Source organism: Monodon monoceros, unplaced genomic scaffold (genome assembly GCF_005190385.1).
Source record: "Monodon monoceros isolate NGI ecotype Baffin Bay Population unplaced genomic scaffold, NGI_Narwhal_1 Super_Scaffold_4, whole genome shotgun sequence".
Taxonomy (NCBI): domain Eukaryota; kingdom Metazoa; phylum Chordata; class Mammalia; order Artiodactyla; family Monodontidae; genus Monodon; species Monodon monoceros.
In genome coordinates, this window is record NW_021703781.1 from 76721283 (window position 1) to 76747671 (window position 26389).

The following is a 26389-nucleotide window of genomic DNA, read 5'->3' on the forward strand; positions in this document are numbered from 1 at the left end:
GCATTAACTATATGATACTGTTCATCTTTCTTTCCTCTTAAAATACAGATAATAAAAAGAGCCATCGCCCACGTGTGCACTCTGCACTGGGCATGGTGCCAGCATGACTCTGTTTAATCCTCTCAATGACCCCGCAATGCAGGGACTCCCACTGTCCCATTTTTAATAAGCAGAAAACAGGCTGGAGAAGCTTTAATCCCTGGAGCCCTTGCACGGCACGAGCTTTTGCTGTTCCACCTTTATGTCAAAGACCTTCACTCAGCAAAACCTGACTGGATGCCTACTGTGTGCTGAGTCCCAGAAGTGCTAGGATGAAGGAGTCCCCACAGTGTGGTCCCAGTGTGGCCACCCTGTGAACAAGCTAATGGGGTTGGGGGTGGAAGGCAGAAGAGGAGGGAGAAGGGACCACCTAGATGAGATGTGGCCCAGGCCAGGCTCTGAGAAGTCAGGTGAGGGTCCGCAGTGGGAGAAGAACGCAGAGCGAGAACAAACAAGAGAAGGAAAAGGAGTCTTTTCAAGTCCTTCTGACACGATCTGCGCACGTCTAGTCTGAAGTCAAGCGCCCCCATGAGTGACCACCCGCCGCAGCTCTGCAGTCCACCCCCCCCCCCCCCCCCCCCCCCCGAGCACATGGTGACAGGGGCTTACAGGCAGCTGTGTCAGGGCAGCCCAGCCAGGGTTCAACCTGACACTGGGCAGTTCTGAGCCCTGTGCAGGTTACGAAGCCTCCTTACTTCTGGACTTAAGACAATCACCAGATAGAGAACAAACTAGTGGTTCCCAGTGGGGAGAGGAAAGGGGGAGGGGCCATATAGGGGGAGGGGACTAAAGGTACAAATTGTTATGTGTAAAATAAGCTACAAGGATATACTGTACAACACGGGGAATATAGCCAGATTTTACAAGAGCTATACTTGGAGTATAACCTTTAAAACTTGTGAATCACTATATTGTATGCCTGTAACTTATATAATATTGCATATCAACTATAAGGCGATAAAAAAATAACTTAGAAAAAATGTCATCACCAGCACCTCCTGGACACACGGAGAGGATTAAAGGAGAGGAGATGCTTCATGTGATGTCATCTTCAATTCCTCCATTCCCCTGCTGCCCACATCCAAGCCTGGAGCAAAATCTTTGGATTCTATTCCCAACACCTGTCTGAGTGCATCTAGCTCTCCAAGGCCAGCACCCTGGTCACCACTCTCTCTTGTCTAGACGGCTGCTACACGCCTTGAACTCATCCTCCTGCATTCACTCCTGCCCCCCTTCATTCATACATCAAGGGGGACCCAGTGCGATCCAGAGGGAGCTTCCAGACCCTCACCCACATGGACGCCTTTCCCAGCCTCTATCAGGGCCCTGCACTTTTGTACTTGCCATTTTGTATGCTATTTCTTAAACAAGTTTGCCCAAATTATATAGGCTTCAGGCCTGAAAACACCTGAATCTGGGCTTCCCTGGTGGCGCAGTGGTTAAGAGTCCGCCTGCCGATGCAGGGGACACGGGTTCGTGCCCCGGTCCGGGAAGATCCCACATGCCGCGGAGCGGCTGGGCCCGTGAGCCATGGCCGCTGAGCCTGCGCGTCCGGAGCCTGTGCTCCGCAGCGGGAGAGGCCACAACAGTGAGAGGTCCGCGTACCACAGAAAGAAAAAACAAAAAAACAAAAACAAAAATAAACAAACAAAACACCTGAATCTGCCCCAGCTTGCATAAGTGGTCTTGTCACAAAGCAGAATGAGTCCCACAGCTTCCTCTTTTCAAATGCTTTAGTTGCTTCTGCATTAAACAGAAAGCTCACCCCTGTTAGCACAGCCCTCCAGACTGCCTGATCCACCTCCTGTTCACCCCTCCAAAGACCCCTCCTATCACTTCTCCCTTCCTCCGTATGATCAAGCCACACCGGGTCTCCTTTTAGCTCCTTGAATGCACCAGGCTCTTCCCCTCCTCAGAACCTTTGTACATCCTGCTTCCTCTTCCTGAAGCAACTCCGACCCTGGTGCCTGGCATAGCACACACTCCTTTTCAACCGTCCTGACCTGAAGTAGGTGTTCCTCCTTTTATCTCTCATCTCCTGGTCTCACTAATGTTGCTTGTTTGTCTGTTTCCTTGATTTTTGTCCATCTTGAACCTCTAGAATATAAATTTCAGGAGGGCAAGTTGTACTGATGTCAAGGTCAACATTGCATACTCAGCACCCATCACAGTTCCTGGCACCCAGTAAGTGCTCAGTAAAAGGGGGGCTGCCATTCTGATTCAGAACCTCTACCTCCCAGGCCTTTGAGATCTCCAAACTTCCTTGATGGCAGGGACTTGAACAGTGAATGATCAAAATCGAGGACTGGCAATGGAAACACCAAGACCTAAGGAGCAGATCCTTGGATGATGAAACCATCCTTAGGAGCCACGGGAGCAGCTTCCCAACTTGACCGGTCAAGGACCAAGCCACTGCAGAAGTGGCAAAAACAGACGGGGCAGGTGTTAAAGGGGGACGAGACACTGTCCGCATTTATGGAGCCATGGGTGCCCCAGGAGAGCTGGAAAACAGTGGCCCCAGGGAACAGAATTCCAAGACATATCAACTGGCAACATTCATACGGAAGAGATGAGATTGGAAGCCTTTAAGAGTGACCTTAAAAGATACCGTGACTCCAAAACCCAGAGACCTCACAGCTAATGAATGACTAGTCAGACTCAGACCCAGATCCGCCTGACCTTGAGGTGTTGCCTTTCCAAGACCCTATGTGTTGTCATGCAGCCATTGAACAGTTATTTACCGGGTCCTGTTCTCTGAGCCAGGCACTGGGGCTGCATTGACTCGGGGACACATGTGGTCCCTGGGCGTGTGTGGTTTCAGGTCCGTGGGCAGCTGGCATCTATGAGGATTCACTGTGTGCCAGGCACAGATGCCGAAGATATGGCCCCAGTGTGTTCACCCCCATCACAGAACTCGGGGTAGAAAACACGACCCTTATCTTAGAGACGAGCAACCCAGCAACCGCATAAGTTATGGACCATTTCTGAAGCTCAATATTCTTATGTATCAAATGGACATATGTGTCCCTTCCTCTTGGAGTGGTTGTGAAAAGCCGCACAAACCCTGCTCATGCCCAGCAGACTGGTAGGTGGACAGCATTAGGAGCTGCCCAGTTCTCCACCCCCTCAGACCGCACCCTTTTCAATGGGCTTTGCCGCTCCTTCTGTCAAGAGTGGGGTCTATTTTTCCACGTCTAGATTCTGAGTTCTGCCATGTGGCTTACTTTGGCTTGAGCACGTGTTTCTGCACTTCTGTTTCCTGTTTCTGCTCTTGCCCCCAGCCTTCACCCCAGGTGACCTGCCTGAGTGGAGCCGTTGCCCCAGCTGACAGCCTGCCAACCCCAAACACACAAGCAGGCCCAGAAGAGACCAGAACCATCAGCCAAATTCACCAACTTGAGGGTACAGAGGCGAAGAAATTCTCATTCTATGAGCCACTGAGTCTTGGGGATGGTGAGTTTTTCGGCATTACCACGGCAACAGATACATGAATTCCATTACTGTTGTTCATCCCTTATCCCCCTCTGAGTCCTCTGACAAAATGGCACTTCTGGATCTACGTGGAGCCCCATCTGACTCTGAGGTCTGCTGCCACCATTCAGACGTTGCCCCTGCCTGCTGCCACCCACTTGCTACCACCCTGCCTGCGAGGTTGCAGCGTTCAGGCTCCTGGGGCATTTTTCATCATCTCTCTGCTGATTTCCCAGAGACCCACAAGGCAGAAATTTTGCCAATAGGCAAGAAATGGTGTGAAGAGAGATGTAGAATGTTCCAGGGCCAGGAGAGGGCACGGCAGTGTTTGCCTGAGATGGGGCAGCACACAGGGCAAGGAGGTCACCAGACACCCACTGAAGTGCTTAGGAAGCCCAGGCCAGGGGCACAGGTCTGATCCATCCTGGGACAGGATGGGACAAAGCTGCAGGGATAAAAAGGAAGGCAGTCATGGGGGTGGGCTGAGCTTGGTGACCCACTGGATGTGCCCATGGTTTCCTGGTGTGACTGACGTGGAATCCACAGATCACAGACCACAGGTGGTCCTTCTGTCCACGTGCCCCACGTCAACTCACCATCTCTCTCCTTCCCCCAACACACAGCTCAAACAGGATGTTTCAGAAAAAGAAATATAGCCTGTGAGCATCTATACAGAATGTTGATATCCTGAATGCTAATTTTTAAATCAATGATTAGGCACAATCACTAGTCATCAGAGAAATGCAAATCAAAACCACAATGGGGTATCGCCTCACATCTGTTAGGATGGCTCTTATTTAAAAAAAAAAAAGGAAAAGACAACAAGTATTGGCAAGGATGTAGAGAAACTGAAACTTTTGAACTGTTACTGAGAATGCAAAATGGTGTAGCCACTATGGGCAACAATATGCACGTTCCTCGGAAAATTAAAACTAAAACTACCCTATGATCCAGCAATCCCACTTCTGGGTATGATCCAAAGAACTGAAATCAGGATCCTGAAGAGATATCAGTGCTCCTACGTTCATTTCAGCATTATTCATAAAAGCCAATATGGGGAAACTATCTACGTGTCCATCCACAGATGAATGGATAAAGAAAAAGGTGGTCTGTACATACAATGGAATATTATTCAGCCCTAAAAAAGAAAGAAATCCTGCAATATATGACAACATGGAAGAATCTTGAGGTCATTATGCTAAGTGAAATAAACCAATCACAGAAAGACAAATACTGCATGAGTCCACTTATATGAAGTTTCTAAAAAGGTCAAATTCATAGAATCAGAGTCTGGAAGGGTGATGGCCATGGGCTGAGGGAGGGGAGCTGGGGAATTTCTTATCAAGGGCATAAAACTTCAGTTAAGCAGGATGAATATGCCCTAGAGATCTACTGAACAACATTGTATCAACAGTCAACAACAATGCACTGAACACTTTGAAAACATTTGTTAGGAGGGTAGATCTCATGTTAAGTGTTTTTACCACAATAAAATATTTTTAATCTTCAGGATTAGTGTTTTATACGTATTATAACTACTCCTCAGAACAACAGTGCAAGGGAGGTCTTATCGTTCCCACTTTACCAGTTGTGAAGCTGAGGTCACTCACTCATCCCATGTCCAAGAATGAACAGTAAAAGAGCTGGCATTTTCCAAAGCCTCTTAGTTTCACCCCAGAACTTGGATTCCAAACTTGTCTCTGAAGGCAGAAACATTATCCTTTGACCCCAATTTTAATTCATGCTCAGGCCATCCCCAGCTCAGAATCCACGTTCCCCCACCCGCTCATGTGCACAGCTTTCTGGAAGGGAGTCCCGATCCCCCGCATGGCTGGCTCTCAAAGACGCCCAGGAACCAGGCTTGGCCATCTTCCCCGGGCTGCCTGTCTCGATGTTCCATCGCCCTCATACAGGGTTCCTCAGTCCCATAAAAAGGACAAATCAAACTTAAGCACACGCCAGGCCTTAGAGAAAGCTCCATTTGGAGTTGAGTAAGTAGCTGGAGGCCTGCCAGGGCCGGTATGAAGGATCTAAGAGAAACTCTGAGCTGAGGGTCATTAAAGGGAAGCTATTTAATACCGGAAAAGGAAGGGAATTTTAAAAGCGCCGTCCTATTATAGACTCTCGCTGCATCCCATCTTCCAGTTAAAACCCAGAGCACATTTCCACCTCTTCTCCCTTCACGGGATGCCACAAGAACCAGCGCTCCGCCCGGAAGAACCTACAGCATCAGGTCCAGCCCTAAGGCACTAAGATAATCACAATCATGAGAGCCATTAAGTAAAGAGGGATTTAAGAACTCGAGTGCAGATCAATGAGGAAAGCAGGTTAAAACGGACTGCCCGCAGTGATAAACCTGCTCGTTCCACAGGGCTGCAGGTTAACTGTGTGATGTCTCAACGTTCAAAGAGAAAACAATCCACTTCTATAGAAATGGTCTGTGCTCTCCTCCCAGGCCTCTGCCGACGATCGCTTTCGAATCAGGCTCCCACACACCAGCAGACTTCCAGAACATCTCAGGGGAGAGGGCCCACCTGGGCATGTGTGCCCACTGCCCGCCTTCGGCCAGAGCTCCTGTGTTTCTGTTTGACAAACTGGCTTCCCGTAAGATTCCATTTTCAGAAAGATTTCCATTTAAAAAGAACCACAGGAACCAAAGGAAACTCAGCCCCCCGTGGTCCAGGTAGTTTGTGAAGAACAGAAACTTCACAGCTGAAACTCTTCAAATAAGATTCAGGAGCTCCGCCCTCGGCACAGAGGTCAGACAGCAGCGTTGTCAAATACCAGCCTAAGGGGAGAATGTTCTGGAAACTTTTATAAACAGAAGGACTCCTCAGGTGCCAACGCAGGCTCGTGACATGAAGCCAAGGCCCTTCAAAGGACAATGGCGCCTTCGAACGAGGAGCAGATCTCACCTGCCTCCTGCTCGAACCCAGGAATATGGTTTGCGCCAGGAGATGAGAGTCTGCCTTCCCTCTGAAGCTGGAAAGGGGTGTCGACCCTAATTCTCCTTTCCTGGCGATGATGCCCGCTCATAACGAGCTCTCTCTCAGCCAAGCAGGTCCTCCCTGCCTACTGCATTTCACCACCTGAGCTAAGGGCAAGCTGTCAGCCAGCGACCCCACCCAGAGAGAGAGAGAGAAGGAAGCAGTTTCAGTCATCTGTTCACAAATCAATGCTTTACAAGAATGAGCTTATGTTCCATATATATGTGTTAGCATACGGTATTTGTTTTCCTCTTTCTGACTTACTTCACTCTGTATGACAGACTCTAGGTCCATCCACCTCACTACAAATAACTCAATTTCGTTTCTTTTTATGGCTGAGTAATATTCCATCGTATATATGTGCCACATCTTCTTTATCCATTCATCTGTCGATCGACACTTAGGCTGCTTCCATGTCCTTGCTATTGTAAATAGAGCTGCAGTGAACATTTTGGAACATGACTCTTTTTGAATTATGAAGAAACTAGGGGTAAGACGGGAATAAAGACACAGACCTACTAGAGAATCGACTTGAGGACACAGGGAGGGGGAAGGGCAAGCTGTGACAAAGTGAGAGAGTGGCGTGGACATATATACACTACCAAACGTAAAATAGATAGCTAGTGGGAAGCAGCCGCATAGCACAGGGAGATCAGCTCGGTGCTTTGTGACCGCCTGGAGGGGTGGGATAGGGAGGGTGGGAGGGAGGGAGACGCAAGAGGGAAGAGATATGGGAACATATATATATGTATAACTGAGTCACTTTGTTATAAAGCAGAAACTAACACACCATTGTAAAGCAATTATACTCCAATAAAGTAGTGAGGGATTTTCCAGCTATCTTTCTGTTATTGATTACTAGTTTAATTCCTTTGTGGTCTGAAAGCAGACATCGTATAATTTCTGTTCTTTTTAATATGTTAAAGTATGTTTTATTGCCCAGAATGTTGTCTAATTTGGTGAATGTTTCATGTGAGCTTGAGAAGAATGTATTCTGTTGTTATTGGATGAAATATTCCATAGACGTGAATTAAATCTTGTTGATTACTGAAAAAAAAACAAAAACCAATGAGCTTATGGCCAGCACTGGTATTTTTACCAAGACATAAAACAAGCCATGAGGATAGACAGTTCTGTTTTTTTGGGAAGATGCTTTTGTCAGATCCTCGGGCCCTCTGCCTCCATCACATTACAGCTGCCAGGTAAAAATTCCTTTTGTGCTGGAAAGCTCGACACTAACACGATCATGATATTCAAAACACAATAAGCTTCAAAAATACATTTAATTCCATGTGTCGCTTTCAATTGCAAAAGCTACTCCAAAAAAAAAAAAAATACCACTTTAGCTTTTAACCAAGTCTATTCTCTCCACGCCCTATTAACAATATTTCACCGAAACAAGCAGCATTCCGCACAGCGGGGCCCACAAGCGTTTGGGAAAGTGCCTTCTATTTGCAGTCTTTCCCCAATAATATACAACCCTCGGAAGGAGTGTGTGACTTCCGACAATTATTCGTAAGTGTTATTTTTCTCTTGGGGGGCTCTTGATATACAACTAACAATTAATAAGGAAGTAGAAACCAATAAACCTTTCTAATTTAAAGCAGCCTGAAGTCGCACCAATAACAATGTCTGAGCCCCATACAAGCGTCTGCACAGGCTGGGGTTCGTGGCTCTGGGGCCAGGCAACACTGGGAGGAGAGAGGGCGATGACGTCAGAGGAAGGAGATTGAGAAGATGGGGGTCAGGAGAGAGGGTGGGATCAATTCAGAGCATGGAAGAAGAGAAAGCAGGAAGGGAACTAGACATAACGTCTCAGCATGGCACCTCAGAGTCCTTCCGATGTCAGCCACGGTGATGTGTCTGATTCCCTGTCCGCACAGCTCTCCAGGCTGTCCTTCCTGCAGCCAGCCAGCTCATCCCCCAAACAGGTGTTTACGGAGCACCTGGGCTTGGCACGGGGGCTGGCAAGCAAAATCTAAGCTCTTGTGCAGCTTACAGTCTGGATGAAGGGACAGATATTCATCAAATACAAATAAACATCACGTGACTGTGACAAGGGCAGCAAAGGAGAGGAAGGTGGACTCCAGGTACCTGAGGTGGGGTTGGTCTTGAGATCAGGGATGGCTTCCCTAGGACACATGGGTGAGGATCTGTAGGATGAGTCAAGGTCACTTAGGGAGAAGGGAATGAGTGGCATAGCTCAAGCTGGAGGACCAGCTCATACAGTATTAATACAAGGATCCCACAGCAGAAGGCTCATGGAGAGCATGAGTGGATTAGAGAGAGGGAGGTGGAGATGGTGGAGCTCAGGGGCCAGGGCCCCCAGGACCTTTGAGACCACAGCAAGAACTTTCTTTTTTTTTTTTTTAAATAAAATTCAACATCCATTTATGATCAAAACTCTCCAGAAAGTGGGCATAGAGGGAACATACCTCAACATTATAAAGGCCATATATGACAAATCCACAGCTAACATCATACTCAACGGTGAAAAACTGAAAGCATTTCCTCTAAGATCAGGAAAAAACAAGGATGCCCACTCTTGCCACTTTTATTCAACATAGTATTGGAAGTCCTAGCCACAGCAGTAAGAGAAGAAAAAGAAATAAAAGGTATCCAAATTGGAAAAGAAGAAGCAAAACTGTCACTGTTCGCAGGTGACATGATACTATACATAGAAAATCCTAAAAATGCTATCAGAAAACTACTAGAGCTCATCAGTGAATTCGGTAAATTCACAGGATACAAAATTAATACACAGAAGTCTGTTGCATGTCTATACACTAACAATGAACAATCAGAAAGCAAAATTAAGGAAATAATCCCATTTATCATCGCATCAAAAAGAATAAAATACCTACGAATGAACCTACCTAAGGAGGCAAAAGACCTGTACTTTGAAAACTATAAGATGCTGACGATGAAAGAAACTAAGAACTTTCTTTATTCTAAGAGCAATTGAAAGGAATGGAAAGATTTTTAAGTGGGGAGCAACATGGCCTCAACAGCTCATTCTATCTATAGGTGGAGACTAGGCAGAAAGCATGGACTAGTGCAGGAGTCCAACCAACACAGCAGCAGGGACGGAGAGAAGAGGGTGGATCCCAGAGATGATTAGGAGGTAAATCACAAGAATGTAGTCAGGGATTGGATGTGGGAGTGTGAGAGACACAGAAAGACTCCTTGGGTTCCAGCTTGGCCGACCAGATGCATGGTGGTACCATCTCTGAAATGGGACAGCAATCCTGAGCTTAGAGAGACTGCACAGTGGATGAAGGGCTCATACCCTCTGGGGAGAAATGAATTGAAACACATTCCCCCTTTCTAAGAATAGGACACAGTGGCCCTCAGGGACTGTCCCTGTCATGTCCACCCCAGCATCCGACTTCCTCAGATCTGGATGAGGTGGTTTTGCTCCTCAGTACACAGGAGGCAGTAACTAAGTGTCCGTGCCTCTGAGAGGAAGCAGTTAAATCCGCCTGGATGCAGTTCTTTCTGACACAAAGCTACACAACCGGGTAATCTTCAGCTGAGCTCTTCGTTTAGTACATTATTTCACCAATTATTTTTAAAATTAGATTATGCACCAGGTGATGGGCAAAGATGAAGCTAGAGGCAGAAACTCGTATAGGGGGAAAAATTGCTTATTGCACTATTTATTGGTGATTGCAGCAAAACTGAGGGTCAAGACCCAGGCAGCCTCTAAGCAGAATTCAGGAGAGGATGTGAGCAGAACGGTTATTCATCAGAGAACAAACAGGGACCATCACATGCCCCTGTGACAAAAGCAACTTGGTCTATTTTCTTTCCAATAATGTCCTATACAAGTTGGCATAACTGACCCAAACATGTCTCTTTATGTCTTGCTCAGAAAGCAGGAATAAATGTCCTTTCTTCTCCGGGGACCAGGAGCTGGGCTGCTTTTTCCCACCTCCCTCTTGCAGAACAGGGTGGAGGCTGGGTGGATAAAGCAGAAAGGAGACGCTCAGTGGAAGGCTGTCCCTCTCAACAAAGGAAGCTGAATCAGAGGACAGATGGCTGTCATACAAAGCCCTTGAAAGAATCTTGGAAAAATCCAAAGATGAGGACATCCCTGGTGGAGCAGTGGTTAAGAATCTGCCCGCCAGTGCGGGGGACATGGGTTCAAGCCCTGGTCCGGGAAGATTCCACATGCCGCAGAGCGACTTGGCCTGTGCGCCACAACTGCTGAGCCCGTGTGCCACAACTACTGAAGCCCACGCACCTAGAGCCTGTGCTCCGCAACAAGAGAAGGCACCAAAATGAGACGCCCACACACGCAACAAAAAAGTTCCCGCTCGATGCAACTAGAGAAAAGCCCACGTGCAGCAACAAAGACCCAATGCATCCAAAAATAAATAAATTAATTAATTAAAAAATAAAATCCAGGACTTCCCTGGTGGCGCAGTGGTTGCGAGTCCGCCTGCCGATGCAGGGGACACAGGTTTGTGCCCCGCTCTGGGAAGATCCCACATGCTGTGGAGCAGCTGGGCCCACGAGCCATGGCCACTGAGCCTGCGCGTCCGGAGCCTGTGCTCCACAACGGGAGAGGCCGCAACAGTGAGAGGCCCGCGTACCGCTAAAAAAAAAAAAAGAAAATCCAAAGACAAATGCTTTCCCTGTCAGGATCTCAGCGGCCGTCACAGGATCCAATTCCCAGCCTGCTCTGTGGGCTTCCTGGGAGGGGCAGGTTGGATCCCTGGATGCAGTAGGCTCCACGTCAATCCTTCATACTAATAATGCTATTCAATCTAGTGAACAACTGGCCAAGTTCATGGGCCAGTCCCTGAACTTGGGATCATGGTGATGAGTGGGACAAGGTCCCTGCTCTCTGAGCCCACAGTCTTTAAGGGGAAAAAACGGACAAATCTACAAAGGAAACGAGAAAACACTGGAACAACTGATTGCTGAAAAAACAAAATGCTCTTGGGAGACTAGGGGTGGGGCAGGTTGATTCAGGGAATTAATCTGAAAAAGGAAGGATTTTCTCAACAGAAATACATAGAAGTCAGTTTCAGGAGAGTCTCACCATGGCCAAGGAGAGACATAAGCAAGTGTTGAGCACAGGTGCTGCAAGGCTACCCAACTGGAGAAAAATCTAGAAGAGTGGACTATAGTCAGAGGGGGAAGGGAATGCTGGGCCAAGGAGTTTATACTTTGCTCTCTGAGGACTGATGTGATTTCTGACCAAAGAAATTGTTTTGATTAAAGACACTCTTAAAATATAATAATAATGGGCTTCCCTGGTGGCACAGTGGTTAAGAATCCACCTGCCAATGCAGGGGACACGGGTTCGAGCCCTGGCCTGGGAAGATCCCACATGCCGTGGACAACTAAGCCTGTGCGCCACAACTACTGAGCCTGCGCTTTAGAGCCCGCGAGCCACAACTAGTGAGCCTGCGTGCCACAACTGCTGAAGCCCACGTGCCTAGAGCCCACGTGCTCTGCAACAAGAGAAGCCACCACAATGAGAAACCCACGTACCACACTGAAGAGTAGCCCCCGCTCGCCACAACTAGAGAAAGCCTGCATGCAGCAACGAAGACCCAAGACAGCCAAAAGTAAATATGCTAATTAACTAATAATAATAATTTTTTAAAAAAGACACTCTTAAACATTGCTCAAGAGAGGAATCCTCCCCATGGGCAGGGAGGAATCTATAATAAGGCAGATAAGCACAGTGTGATCAAAACAGCTCTGTACAGGGCTTCCCTGGTGGCGCAGTGGTTGAGAGTCCGCCTGCTGATGCAGGGGACACGGGTTCGTGCCCCGGTCCAGGAAGATCCCACGTGCCGCGGAGCGGCTAGGCCCGTGAGCCATGGCCGCTGAGCCTGCGCGTCCGGAGACTGTGCTCCGCAACGGGAGAGGCCACAGCAGTGAGAAGCCCGTGTACCGCAAAAAAAAAAAAAAAAACAGCTCTGTATAAAAAGTATCCACATCGTTCTGCTCCAACAATTAGAGCCTTAATTTAAAAAACAGTTTTTTCAGGGAAAACAAACAGATAAATTTGATGTCCCTCAAGTAGACTTATTTATGAAACAGAAACAGATTCACAGACATAGAAAACAAACTTATGGTTACCAACGGGGTAAAGGGGATGGGGGAGGGATAAATTAAGAGTTTGGGATTAACAGATACACATTACTATGTATAAAATAGATAACCAACAAGAACCTACTGTATAGCACAGGGAACTATACTCAATACCTTGTAATAACCTATAATGGAAGAGAATATTAAAAAAGAGTATATATATTTATATATATGTATAACTGAATCACTTTACTGTACACCTGAAACTAAGGCAACATGGTAAATCAACTATAGTTCAATTAAAATAAATAAATAAATAAAAATTTGGTGTCCCTTCTATACCTCATTCGTAGAGAAACTGCATTACAAATAACTTCCAGAAGAGAAAAGAAACACAATTCACATCAGATCCAGGGTGGTTTTTAAGGTATAATAGAACAACCCTTCCTCAAAGCATGGTCAACGGTCCGTGTTTTATTGGGGCAACTGACTGTCTGACTCTATGAAATAAAACTGGAACTATGATTATGACAGAAGCAAATCACTGTCCTTATAAAAGCTGGTATAAAGGCACAATTATCCTCAAGTTTTAAATATAATCACTTACATTCACTTCATCCCACTCATCAATCAAAGACCCACCCTTCAAAAATTGCCATTTATAAAGGTCAGGCTTAATTGATAAGGAGGGAGAAAATTTCATGCTGTCCCACCTTCTTCTTTACCTAAGTGAATTACTAATTGAAACAGTGACCTTCGTCAATCCCCTTTACATACATTTCCTATAAGTGATTTCCCCAGAAATGGCTTAAATGTGCGCTTGATTCTCCCAATCCTTTCTAAATCATTAGAGCAAGTAGTCTCATAGGCAGACAGGTAGCACAGTGATGGGGAAACTGTAAACGGAATCGTTTTATAACACAGAGAATGGAAATTTGAAAGAGACTTCCTACCTCTCACTGATTTTGAAAACAGATGTAAGTCTGGGAAGAAATAGTCATCCTAAAGGGCAGACAGCAGAAGCAAGAAGAACGACAATCCTGCAGCCTGTGGAACAAAAACCACATTCACAGAAAGACAGACAAGATGAAAAGGCAGAGGGCTATGTACCAGATGAAGGAACAAGATAAAACCCCAGAAAAACAACTAAATGAAATGGAGGTTGGCAATCTTACAAAAAAAGAATTCAGAACAATGATAGTGAAGATGATCCAGGACCTCGGAAAAAGAATGGAGGCAAAGACAGAGAAGATGCAAGAAATGTTTAACAAAGACCTAGAAGAATTAAAGAACAAACAAACAGAGATGAACAATACAATAACTGAAATGAAAAATACACTAGAAGGAATCAATAGCAGAATAACTGAGGCAGAAGAACAGATAAGTGACCTGGAAGACAGAATGGTAGAATTCACTGCTGTGGAACAGAATTAAGAAAAAAGAATGAAAAGAAATGAAGACACCCTAAAAGATCTCTGGGACAACATTAAACAGAACAACATTTGCATCACAGGGGTCCCAGAAGGAGAACAGAGAAAGGACCCAAGAAAATATTTGAAGAGATTATAGTCAAAAACTTCCATAACATGGGAAAGGAAATAGCCACCCAAGTCCAGGAAGCGCAGAGTCCCATACAGGATAAACCCAAGGAGAAACACGCTGAGACACATAGTAATCAAAATGGCAAAAATTATGACAATGAAAAACTATTTAAAGCAGCAAGGGAAAAACAACAAATAACATACAAGGGAACTCCCATAAGGTTAACAGCTGATTTCTCAGCAGAAACTCTACAGGCCAGAAAGGAGTGGCATGTTATACTTAAAGTGATGAAAGGGAAAAAACGTACAACCAAGATTACTCTACCCAGCAAGGATCTCATTCAGATTCGATGGAGAAATCAAAAGCCTTACAGACAAGCAAAAGCTAAGAGAATTCAGCACCACCAAACCAGCTCTACAGCAAATGCTAAAGGAACTTCTCTAAGTGGGAAACACAAGAGAAGAAAAGGACCTACAAAAACAAACCCAAAACAAGTAAGAAACTGGTCATAGGAACATACACATCAATAATTACCTTAAACGTGAACCGATTAAATGCTCCAACCAAAAGACACAGGCTTCCTAAATGGATACAAAAACAAGACCCATATATATGCTGTGTACAAGAGACCCACTTCAGACCTAGGGATACATACAGACTGAAAATGAGGGGATGGAAAAAGATATTCCAGGCAAATGGAAATCAAAAGAAAGCTGGAGTATTAATACTCATATCAGATAAAATAGACTTTAAAATAAAGAATGTTATAAGAGACAAGGAAGGACACTACGTAATGATCAAGGCATCAATCCAAGAAGAAGATACAATTATAAATATATATGCACCCAACATAGCAGCACCTCAATATATAAGGCAACTGCTAACAGCTCTAAAAGAGGAAATCGACAGTAACACAATAATAGGGGGGACTTTAACACCTCACTTACACCAATGGACAGATCATCCAAACAGAAAATTAATAAGGAAACACAAACTTTAAATGACACAACAGACCAGATAGATTTAACTGATATTTATAGGACATTCCATCCAAAAAGAGCAGACTACACTTTCTTCTCAAGTGCGCACGGAACATTCTCCAGGATAGATCACATCTTAGGTCACAAATCAAGCCTCAGTAAATTTAAGAAAATTGAAATCATATCAAGCATCTTTTCTGACCACAATGCTATGAGATTAGAAATCAATTACAGGGAAAAAAACGTAAAAAACACAAACACATGAAGGCTAAATAATACGTTACTAAATAACCAAGAGATCACTGAAGAAAACAAAGAGGAAATCAAAAAATACCTAGAGACAAATGACAATGAAAACAAGACGATCCAAAACCTATGGGATGCAGCAAAAGCATTTCTAAGAGGGAAGTTTATAGCCATACAAGCCTATCTCAAGAAACAAGAAAAATCTCAAATAAACAATCTAACCTTACACCTAAAGGAACTAGAGAAAGAAGGACAAACAAAACCCAAAGTTAGCAGAAGGAAAGAAATCATAAAGATCAGCGCAGAAATAAATGAAATAGAAACAAAGAAAACAATAGCAAAGATCAATAAAACGAAACGCTGGTTCTTTGAGAAGATAAACAAAGTTGATAAACGATTAGTCAGACTCATCAAGAAAAAGAGGGAGAGGACTCAAATCAAAAAAATTAGAAATGAAAATGGAGAAGTTACAACACACACCGCAGAAATACAAAACATCCTAAGAGACTACTACAAGCAATTCTATGCCAATAAAATGGACAACCTGGAAGAAATGGACAGATTCTTAGAAAGGTATAACTTTTAAGACAGAACCAGGAAGAAATAGAAAATATGAATAGACCAATCACAAGTAATGAAATTGAAACTGTGATTAAAAACCTTCCAACAAACAAAAGTCCAGGACCAGATGGCTTCACAGGTAAATTCTATCAAACATTTAGAAAAGAGCTAACACCCATCCTTCTCAGACTCTTCCAAAATATTGCAGAGAAAACTCCCAAACTCATTCTATGAGACCACCATCACCCTGATACCAAAACCAGACAAAGAGACTACAAAAAAAAAAAAAATTACAGACCATTATTTCTATTTCTTGCATTTCTATACACTAATGATGAAAAGTCTGAAAGAGAAATTAAGGAAACACTCCCATTTACCATTGCAACAAAATGAATAAAATACCTAGGAATAAACCTACCAAGGGAGACAAAAGACCTGTATGCAGAAAACTATAAGACACTGATGAAAGAAATTAAAGATGATGCCAACAGATGGAGAGATATGCCATGTTCTTGGATTGGAAGAATCAATATTGTGAAAATGATTATACTACCCAAAGCAATCTACAGATTCAGTGCAATCCCTATCAAATTACCAATGGCATTTTTTACAGAACTAGAACAAAGAATCTTAAAATTTGTATGGAGACACAAAAGACCCCAAATAGCCAAAGCAGTCTTGAGGGAAAAAAACGGAGCTGGAGGAATCAGACTCCCTGTCTTCAGACTATACTATGAAGCTACAGTAATCAAGACAGTATGGTACTGGCACAAAAACAGAAATACAGATCAATGGAACAGGATAGAAAGCCCAGAGATAAACCCACGCACCTATGGTCAACTAATCTATGACAAAGGAGGCAAGGATATACAATGGAGAAAAGACAGTCTCTTCAATAAGTGGTGCTGGGAAAACTGGACAGCTACATGTAAAAGAATGAAATTAGAACACTCCCTAACACCATACACAAAAATAAACTCAAAATGGATTCGAGACCTAAATATAAGACCAGGCACTGTAAAACTCTTAGAGGAAAACATAGGAAGAACACTCTTTGACATAAATCACAGCAAGATCTTTTTTGATCCACCTCCTAGAGTAATGGAAATAAAAACAAAAATAAACAAATGGGACCTAATGAAACTTAAAACCTTTTGCACAGCAAAGGAAACCATAAACAAGACAAAAAGACAACCATCAGAATGGGAGAAAATATTTGCAAAAGAATCATCAGAGAAAGGATTAATCTCCAAAGTATATAAACAGCTCATGCAGCTCAATATTATAAAAAACAAACAACCCAATCCAAAAATGGGCAGAAGACCTAAATAGACATTTCTCCAAAGAAGACATACAGATGGCCAAGAGGCACATGAAAAGCTGCTCAACATCACTAATTATTAGAGAAATGCAAATCAAAACTGCAATGAGGTATCACCTCACACCAGTTAGAATGGGCATCATCAGAAAATCTACAAACAACAAATGCTGGAGAGGGTGTGGAGAAAAGGGAACCCTCTTGCACTGTTGGTGGGAATGTAAATTGATACAGCCACTATGGAGAAAAGTATGGAGGTTCCTTAAAAAACTAAAAATAGAATTACCATATGACCCAGCAATTCCACTACTGGACATATACCCAGAGAAAAGCATAATTCAAAAAGACACATGCACCTCGATGTTCATTGCAGTGCTATTTACAATAGCCAGGACATGGAAGCGACCTAAATGCCCATTGACAGACGAATGGATAAAGAAGATGTGGTACATATATACAATGGAATATTACTCAGCCATAAAAAGGAACGAAATTGGGTCATCTGTAGAGATGTGGATGCATCTAGAGACTGTCATACAGAGTGAAGTAAGTCAGAAAGAGAAAAACAAATATCGTATATTAACGCATATATGTGGAACCTAGAAAATGGTACAGATGAACCGGTTTGCAGAGCAGAAATTGAGACACAGAAGTAGAGAAAAGAATGTATGGACACCAAGTGGGGAAAGTGGCAGTGGGGTGGGGGAGGGGGTGCGATGAATTGGGAGATTGGGATTGACATGTATACACTGATGTGTATAAAATGGATGACTAATAAGAAGAAATAAATAAATGAATAATAAACATTAAAAAAAGTAGTCATCCTTCCTACAGTTTTTTCTCCCTTAGTGTTAGGAGCCTGACACTGAAATTTTACCCTGGCCAGGAGGTTTCAGAGGTCTGGACAAGAGGACAATTTTACCATAAGAAATCAAGTCTCTGCCCTTCCCAGTTCTGGAATTTCCAGTGGCCGAGGCACTGAATAGTCGCATTGGGCAAATGAAGGAAACAAAAATGAAAATGCAGAGCTGACGTTCACTTCAGATTCCCTGCATGAGCACTCGGAACTCCAACTGGACCAAATACCTCCGATGTAGCTTCTGTAACAGAGACTGCCACCCACATCACTGAGTTTTAGAGCCGCCCCCGGACACGGGTGAAGCCTAAACCACCGTGGTCTGAGACCTGAGGAAGTGGAGAGACTTTTCCAAAAATAAAGGACAAATTGAGGGCAAGGTCAACACTGGCACCGGACCTCAAGTTACAGCTCTTCCCACCCCATGCCTGTGGGTACCTTAGGCTTTGTAGCCCACTCTCTTCCCACTTCACACACTGGCTCCTGCACTCATCTCACCTGTTCTCCTCGTTTCTCACATCACCCACCTGTAAATGATGCTCACATCGAGATCAATAACCCTGACCTTTCCCTGGATCTCGACAACAAATTTCCAGCTGCTTCACAGACATCTAGGACAGATGGTCTCTCAGATGCAGAGCATCCAAACCCCACAAATTCAGGATGCCCCCACCAGCACCAGCCCTTGAATCCCGAATTTCCTTCCCCATGGATGGTAGCGCTATTCGCCCAGAAACATCTTTAACTCCTCCCTTATGCAACCGCTTGTAAATAATTTTGCCGTTTCCCAGTGCTCCAACGGTCCCAGCATCCCCTGCCCCTGCCCTGGCCTAAACCCTACGTCATCGCCTTCCTAGAATATCACAATACAGTTGTCTTCCTAGAACACAGATCAGACCACATATTCCAGCAACTTAAAAATATTGAATGGGTCTCTTTGCCTACTCAGTACAGATTAAAAATTAAAAAAAGGTTATTCATTTCGGCTCAACACAATAGAAAAGCTTTCTAACAACTGCAGCTGTGTGAGCAAGTGATGAGCTACCTTCAGATAGAGTGCGTCCCCTGGCCTTGGGGCTACTGTGCGGTCGGCCTCCCCTGCAGAGGCTTCCCCACTCCTGCGAGGGCAGGAGGTGGAGGGGTTTCAGATGTCGGGCATCAGGAAGAAACTGGACAAAATGACCTCCATGGCCCCTCTCAAACTTGAGATTCCATGGGCCTACTTATGCCTTTGGGACATCAGCTTGGCCTGTGGACTCCTTCTGGGAGAACTGCCCTGTTAGCCAGGCACCCATAAGGTTGGATGCCCAGAAGCCAGGTTTCTAACTTCTGACCTTGCCTCCTAACCCAGGATGACTGACTCAGGATGGAGCCTGAGAAGGTTAACTGAAAGACATGGGCTGCAAGAGTCAGGCACAGATCCTGTTACCGCGGCTCTAAGTGAAGGGCCACACTCTTGCTACTGGGTCCCACGGAGCCCCCTTGGTTCCTGTACTTTGTGCAACCCGGTGGCCTGTTCTCCTACAAAGTTCACTGGTTTCCTTACAACCGTTTTTCTTTTGTCGTCAATAGTGTGTTTCTGGTCCTTGCAACCCCAAGCCTGACCTAAAACTCTGCTTTCTGGGTTTCCCAAAGCCCAGGGGGCTGAGAGAGATCTCATTCTTGCACTGAGCCCTTCTCAGGAGTGTGGGTACAGGAAGTCTAATTCCTGAACCAAACTTCCTTGTTCTTTCCTGAGGGAGCAAGTTGGACCACAGAGAGTTCAAAGGACACAGGTGACAGCTCAGGCCAGTTTTCATAGAAGAGGTGTGACAGGTCTCCCTCCTGGACCAAACTTTAGTCGGACTCCTCTGAGCCCTCTTCCTGACCAGGCTTCGTCTAGGCCTGCTGCCTTGGCCTGTCAGGCCCGAGAATCCCACTGAGTCCAGTTTTATTCAAATCCTGCTAAGCTGGTTTCACAAGAATCTCCCTGACTTGTGATATCTAATCAGGTTCTTCTCGGTAACTCTCCATCTGCTGCGTCGCTCACTCCCCCCATCAGCAGTAGGTCCCCAGATGCCTGCCGTACTCAGAGCTGAGCTCGGTGCTGCACTGGAACCTCTCCCCTACTGCAGCAGCTCAAATAAAACGTGTCTTGCAGCTTTCAACCAGTGTCCAGTGCAATTTCCCTTTAACAGGTGGGAATGACCTTGTGGGAAGATGCGGAGGCCATAAATGTCTCAAGGAGTCAGCCCCCCACAGAAGCATGGTGCCCACACACACACCGACTCCAACAGAGGCCATTCTTGACCTGAGTCAGTCTCCTCTGAGAACTCTTTTCGACAAGGCCACGCTCTTGGGGTCTGTCCTTGGCCCATTTAGCCCGATTTTAGCAAGAATCTTGCTGGGTCAATTTACAGGAAATCCCCCGTCCTTGATATCTGATCAAATTCCTCATCCCCCACCTGTCAAGTCACTTTAGCCAAAACTCCCCTTACCCCTGATGTTTCCTCTTAGAAATCTTCCATCCACTGACCCCTTCCCTGCTCCTTGGCTATAAACTCCCATTTTTCCTTGTATTTGGAGTTGAGTACAATCTCTCTCCCCTCCCGTAAGACCCCACTGTTGCACTCCCTCTGAATAAAATCTGCCTTTTACCCTCTCTAACAAGTGTCGTGAATGATTCTTTAGCAACTCCTTGCCTTCAGCCTGAATACCCAAGTTTTAAGACTGCCTCAAAAGTGTTCTTCCAGAATGAGAACTTTGAAAATATAGATAGATCTAAAAGGAAAGAAAGAAATCCAGGGGATATGTGTCTTCCCGCTCACCCAGGGTTGCTTGGACACATTCCCTGCAGCCTGGACCTTTAACCTCTGGTCTCAGGGCCAGCCTGTGCTTGTTTCTAGGTCATTAAACTGCTAACTACCACGTAAGCAGGCATCCCTGTCGGAAGAGCTGGAGGAGGCCAGTCTTAGCTGACCTAGCCCTCAGGGAAAGAAGACAGACACATCCGCATGAGGTCACCTGGGCCTGACTGTTCTCCCAGGCACCTCCGAGTGCCCCAAGGAAACGTGGCATTCTTCCCAATGTCCCCAAACTCCCCGTGGGGTGCCGGTGGCCAGTGTGCTTCCTGAGCCGGCTGCCCACACTACCAGAAACTTCCATCTGTGGATTCATATTCTTACTACAAGCAATTTCTGGGCTAGGTTTTTAAAGGATCCACACTGAAAAGCTGCCACTACTAAAGAATAAGCTTATAAACCATGCTGTGGTGGCTCCACAAAGGATTAACTAGGAAAGCTCCTTTCAAATAATATTTTTGTCTTGAGTTGATTGTGTCAGTTAAGGAAAGGATTTCAGATCCCTGATACCTTTGATATAGGCAGGCAGGTGGTGAGGGGTAATGAAAAGAGAGGCTACAAATGTGTGTGTGTGTGTGTGTGTGTGTGTAATCACATACACACACTCATTGATACCAACGCATCAGTCACATTTACAAACTTAAATTCAAATGGAGATTAAAAAATTGAATTTGCTATGTGAAAAACAATTCTTTCAGAATTTTTGCTACAGTCTCTGAATAGAAATATTCTGTTAACCCAGCAATCTTATTACAAGACCGTCAGAAATTTGACCTACACCCATATGATTTCTCTCATGAAAGGGGGTAAAAAAGCTTAGCTTCATGCCATTTACATTAACAAACTTAACAAAGTTAGGGACTGGAACCATTTCACCTAGCGTTTCTACAGTTGAGCGCCTATGAATTGAAGCTTCATAAAAAGTGATTTATGAACGCACAGATACCGTGCCTATATTTCAATTGCACTGGCTCCAGCTCTGAGAAGATTCCACATTTGTCCCTGCTCCACGCTGGCCTAACCCCCGCGTGCTCGGCGATCTGGGGTAATCTTGGCTTCTGCAGGCATTACCTAAGGCAATCAATATTTCTTCTGCGTTGTTTGTTTCTTCAGAGACTACCAGCCTAAAGGCCTGTGTGTTTGGAAATTCAAATCAGCTTCAAATCTTGTCGGAGTCACTGAGCTCTCATTTCACGTTTGGGGGAAGACTAGTCTCCAAAGCACATTTTCACTGTTAATAAAGATAAAGGAGAGAGAGACTAATAAAGGCTTTGAAGGAGTGCCACCGGGTCAGCGATGAGTTCTTTACCTGCATTTGAAAGACCCTCATTTCTTTCCCAGGCAGAGTGATCTTTGGGGGATGAGAAAAGCCGACTGTGGATCTGGAAGATAAATAGAAACCTTCCCAGTTTTATATTCTTATTTGCCAGATATATAATCTTCAGTAATGTGTGTTACAGGCTTTAAAAAAAAATCAAGAAATGTCCCTAGAATCTCTCCTCTCTCCCGAGAAAGGACGGCAGATTGTAATGAATATACTTATTTCCACTTCTCCTGTGTTAACTCTGCCAATGAACAAAAGGTGGTTATCTTTTCCCTTTTTTTTTTTTTTTTTCTGCTCGTGGCTTTTCTGGGTATTGAAGAAAAGTATTATTATTTTTATAGAAGTCTAGTTGATTTACAATATCGTGTTAGTTTCAGGTGCACAGCGCAGTGATTCAGCTATATGTGTGCGTGCGTGTGTGTGCGCGTGCGTGTGTGTGTGTGCGTGCGTGTGTGTGTGTGTGTATATATATATACACACACACACACATATCTATTCTTTTTCAGATTCTTTTCCCTTATAGGTTATCACAAAATACTGAGTAGAGTTCCCTGTGCTCTACAGCAGGTCCTTGCTGGTTATCTATTTTATATACAGTAGTGTGTATGTGTTAATCCCAACCTCCTCATTTACCCCTCCCCGCCCTTCCCCCTTTGGTAAGCATAAGTTTGTTTTCTATGTCTGTGAGTCTCTTTCTGTTTTGTGAATAAGTTCATTTGTAAAGGGTCTCTTTCTGATGATTGAAAAATGCACAAGAAGGAAGCAGGGAGGGAGAAAAACTAATCAGTGAACATGGATTTTGCCATGAATTTTGCTAGTAGATCAAAGAACCACATCTCATATTTCTTTTCTCTCCCAGCAAAGTGCTGAATGGGTGTTGAGCTAAAATTGGACATTCGATAAATATTGATAAATTGATTAATCATGAGCCATCAAATTTCAAAAATTAACCTTCAAGGTCCAATGAAAATAAGATTAATGTATACAAGCGTTCTGCCGTCTGCAAGCATGATCAGGATACTGACTTTCTCTGCCAAACAACAAAGGTTTATAAGTTTATTCTAAAAGCAGTTCGCTGTGGGTGAGTCTTTCGGTTCTGATTTATCAACTTCTAATCAGACTCCAGAGAACCCATTCCTCATGGGGTCTCCCTGCATGCCCATCATCCCTCTGAATATCCCATGACCTTTCCCCAAAGCTGAAGAATAACTCTTTAGACCCCCTAGTAGTAATCTTATCCTGATTTGAAGAGGCTACACAGTCATGGAGCTGGAGCCAGCCTCTAATTCTGAACCCCAGTAAACTGCTTAGTCCCAGGGGGGAGTTAAGCTTTTCGTTGTTCACGTCTCGTTTTTGGTCCCTTCACATCCCCAGCATCTGGGCAACCAGTCTGGGGATAGCAGAGAGGAAGCTGCAAGCAAACAATTCTTCTGTTCCAAGCAGGAGCCTGGCCTCTGAGACCTCATAGTGAAAGAAGAAGAATGGGGCAGGACCCAGACTGCGGCTGGGCTGAGATGGGGAGAATTAAAGAGTTACATAGCATTTTCTGCCACTTTTCAGGCTCCTTCCCCCGGGCCTAACTCAGCCACTGCCAATCGGTAATATGATTATTAATTACGATAAGCATAAGAAGAACTGCTGACAGTTATCGAGATTTCACATGGGCCAGTGCTGTGCTCTGTGCTTTCCATACATCAACTCATTGAATTCTCACAACTGTTAGAAACACATGCTGCTCTCAGCCCTGCTATGGCAGCTGAGAAAGTCAAAGCTAAGGTCCGCCACTGGGTACCTGGTGACACAGGCAGGATTCAGACCAGGCTTGTCAAACCCAAGCACCTGAGCTTTTAGCCAGCATGTCCCAAATACTGTTACTATTATAATTCGAAAAGACACATGCGCCCCAGTGTTCACAGCAACACTATTTACAACAGCCAAGATGTGGAAGCAACCTAAGTGTCCACTGACGGAAGAATAGATAAAGAAGATGTGGTACATATACACAAGGGAATATTACTCAGCCATAAAAAAGAATGAAATAATGCCATTTACAGCAACATGGATGGACCTAGTGATTATCATACTAAGTGGAGTCAGACAGAAAAAGACAAGTACCATTGATATCACTTATATGTGGAATCTAAAAAAATGATACAAATAAACTTATTTACAAAACAGAAATAGACTCACAGACTTAGAGAACAAACTTATGGTTACCAAAGGGGAAGTGCCGGAGGGAATAAATTAGGAGTTTGGGATTAACATATACACACTACTATACATAAAATAGATAACCAACAAGGACCTAATGTATAGCACAGGGAACTATACTCAATATCTTGTAATAACCTACAATGGAAGAGAATCTGAAAAAGAACACACACACACATATATATATATATATATAAATATATACACACACAACTGAATCACTTTGCTGTATACCTGAAACTAACACAACGTTGCAAATCAAATATATTTCAATAACATTTTTTTAAAAGAAAAAAATTAAAATTGTTATTTTTACTAAGTATTATCGTTTGGCTACTTGACTGTACCTGGCTGTGCTTATATAGCTGTCACACTTACATATGTCATTTTCTCAGACTTAGCATAGACATGTCATAAGAAACACACATGAAAACATTTCTGGAAGGAAACAAAAGTGCAACACAGTAAACATGAGGATGGAAAGTAATTTAAATCCTAAATTTAGCAGAAGAAGTGAGTTCTCTCTCTGCTGCTTCAAACAGAATCAGTCCCCTGTTCTGGAAGCTATCTGCGGAGGAAGGGGTGCAGGGAGACTCCGGTCCAGCAGAGATTTTAAGCTTCCTCTCTCCAGGGTCGTTGTCTTGTATGGCTCTTTTAAGAAAGAGTTTTCTGTGTATTTTTTAAAGTAACTCCATCAAGCCTCACAAGTCGGGTGACGGGGGACCTGACTCAGAATCAGGTCTGCCCAGCAATTCCCCTGTGTATCATGCAACGTTGGTAGAGAGCCCAGCCCCAGAGTGTGTGAAGTTACAAGCACTGAAGTTTACTGGTTCCAACCGAGGACAATTTTTCTCTCTCTCGGGTCCCAGTGACTGGCAGTAGATAACAAGCTGACTCAGCCCCGCAGCCCTCTATAAATGCCTGGCTTCTCCAAAGCCTGGAACCGTCTGGTACAGGTTCTGGGTATTACAGAAACCCAGAATTCCCAACAACAGGGCGATTCAGGAACCTCAGACATCATCTGACCCCGGATCTCAGTCCACCAGTGACGTCCTGGAGACATGTGGCTTTGGCTCTACTTTCTGTGGGTTGCTAACTGAAATCCCTTCATGCAGAAGACAATACTTTCCATTGCCCTTAGGACAGAGCATCAGAAGAGCCCTGTGTAGTCTGCCCCCGCTGATCTCTGTGCATCACTGGGCACCCCTCTCCTGGCCACATGTGTTGTGTGAGCTTCCCTCATCCCCTTGAATCGAATTCTCCCCCCTACCATAGGGCCTTTGCACCTGTTGTTTCATCTGCACAGCGTGTTCTTTCCCTGGTCCTCCTCTGACCCCGCTCGCATGACCTGCTCGTGTGTCCCTCCATACACCACTCTCAAAACTCGGTTTCTGATTTATAAGCTCTTACAGGAGCACTTTTTCCCTTCAGAGCACTCACTTGTAAGCACGCATTGACTTGTGTGAATCTACGACTGATGTCTGCTTCTCCCCTAGACTCTAACCCCTCTGAGAATAAAGTTATGTTTGCCTCACTTGCCAATGTATCCTGGCTCCTAATAGGGCTAGATGCATAGTAGGCTTTCAATAAATATTTGTTTAAAAAAGGATGGAAGAATTAACCAAGCAATTAATTAACAAAAGCAAAGCTTCCTCCCCAAGTTAAGTTGCACAGTGGCCTTTAGAATCCACCATCCCATCTCCTCGGAGACCGTGCACCATCAAGGGTCCCCCGCTCCTCTCCGTCTTCAACCTTGCCTTCCTCAATGTTTCTAACCATGTCCAAACCTTTCTTTTCTATTTTATTTTTCTAATTGAAGTATAGTTGATTTACAAGGTTGTGTTAGTTTCAGGTGTACAGCAAAGTGATTCAGTTATATGTGTGTGTGTAGGTATGTGTGTGTATATATATTCTTTCATCGTATTCTTTTGCATTATGGTTTATTACAGGGTATTGGATA

At 44.4% G+C, this 26389-nt stretch overlaps 1 protein-coding gene across 3 annotated transcripts in view; it reads right to left on the bottom strand.

Moving 5' to 3' along the window:
* Positions 1-26389, bottom strand: part of LOC114908456 (disintegrin and metalloproteinase domain-containing protein 12-like) — a 668284-nt gene that overhangs the window by 620277 nt on the left and 21618 nt on the right. For 2 of the 3 annotated variants that reach the window (XM_029244625.1, XM_029244623.1), the window contains exon 2: positions 22204-22276. The exons of the other annotated variant lie outside the window; for it this stretch is intronic. In XM_029244625.1, the coding sequence (XP_029100458.1) occupies positions 22204-22276 (73 nt within the window). The remainder of the gene's footprint in view (positions 1-22203; positions 22277-26389) is intronic. 3 annotated transcript variants of the gene reach the window in all.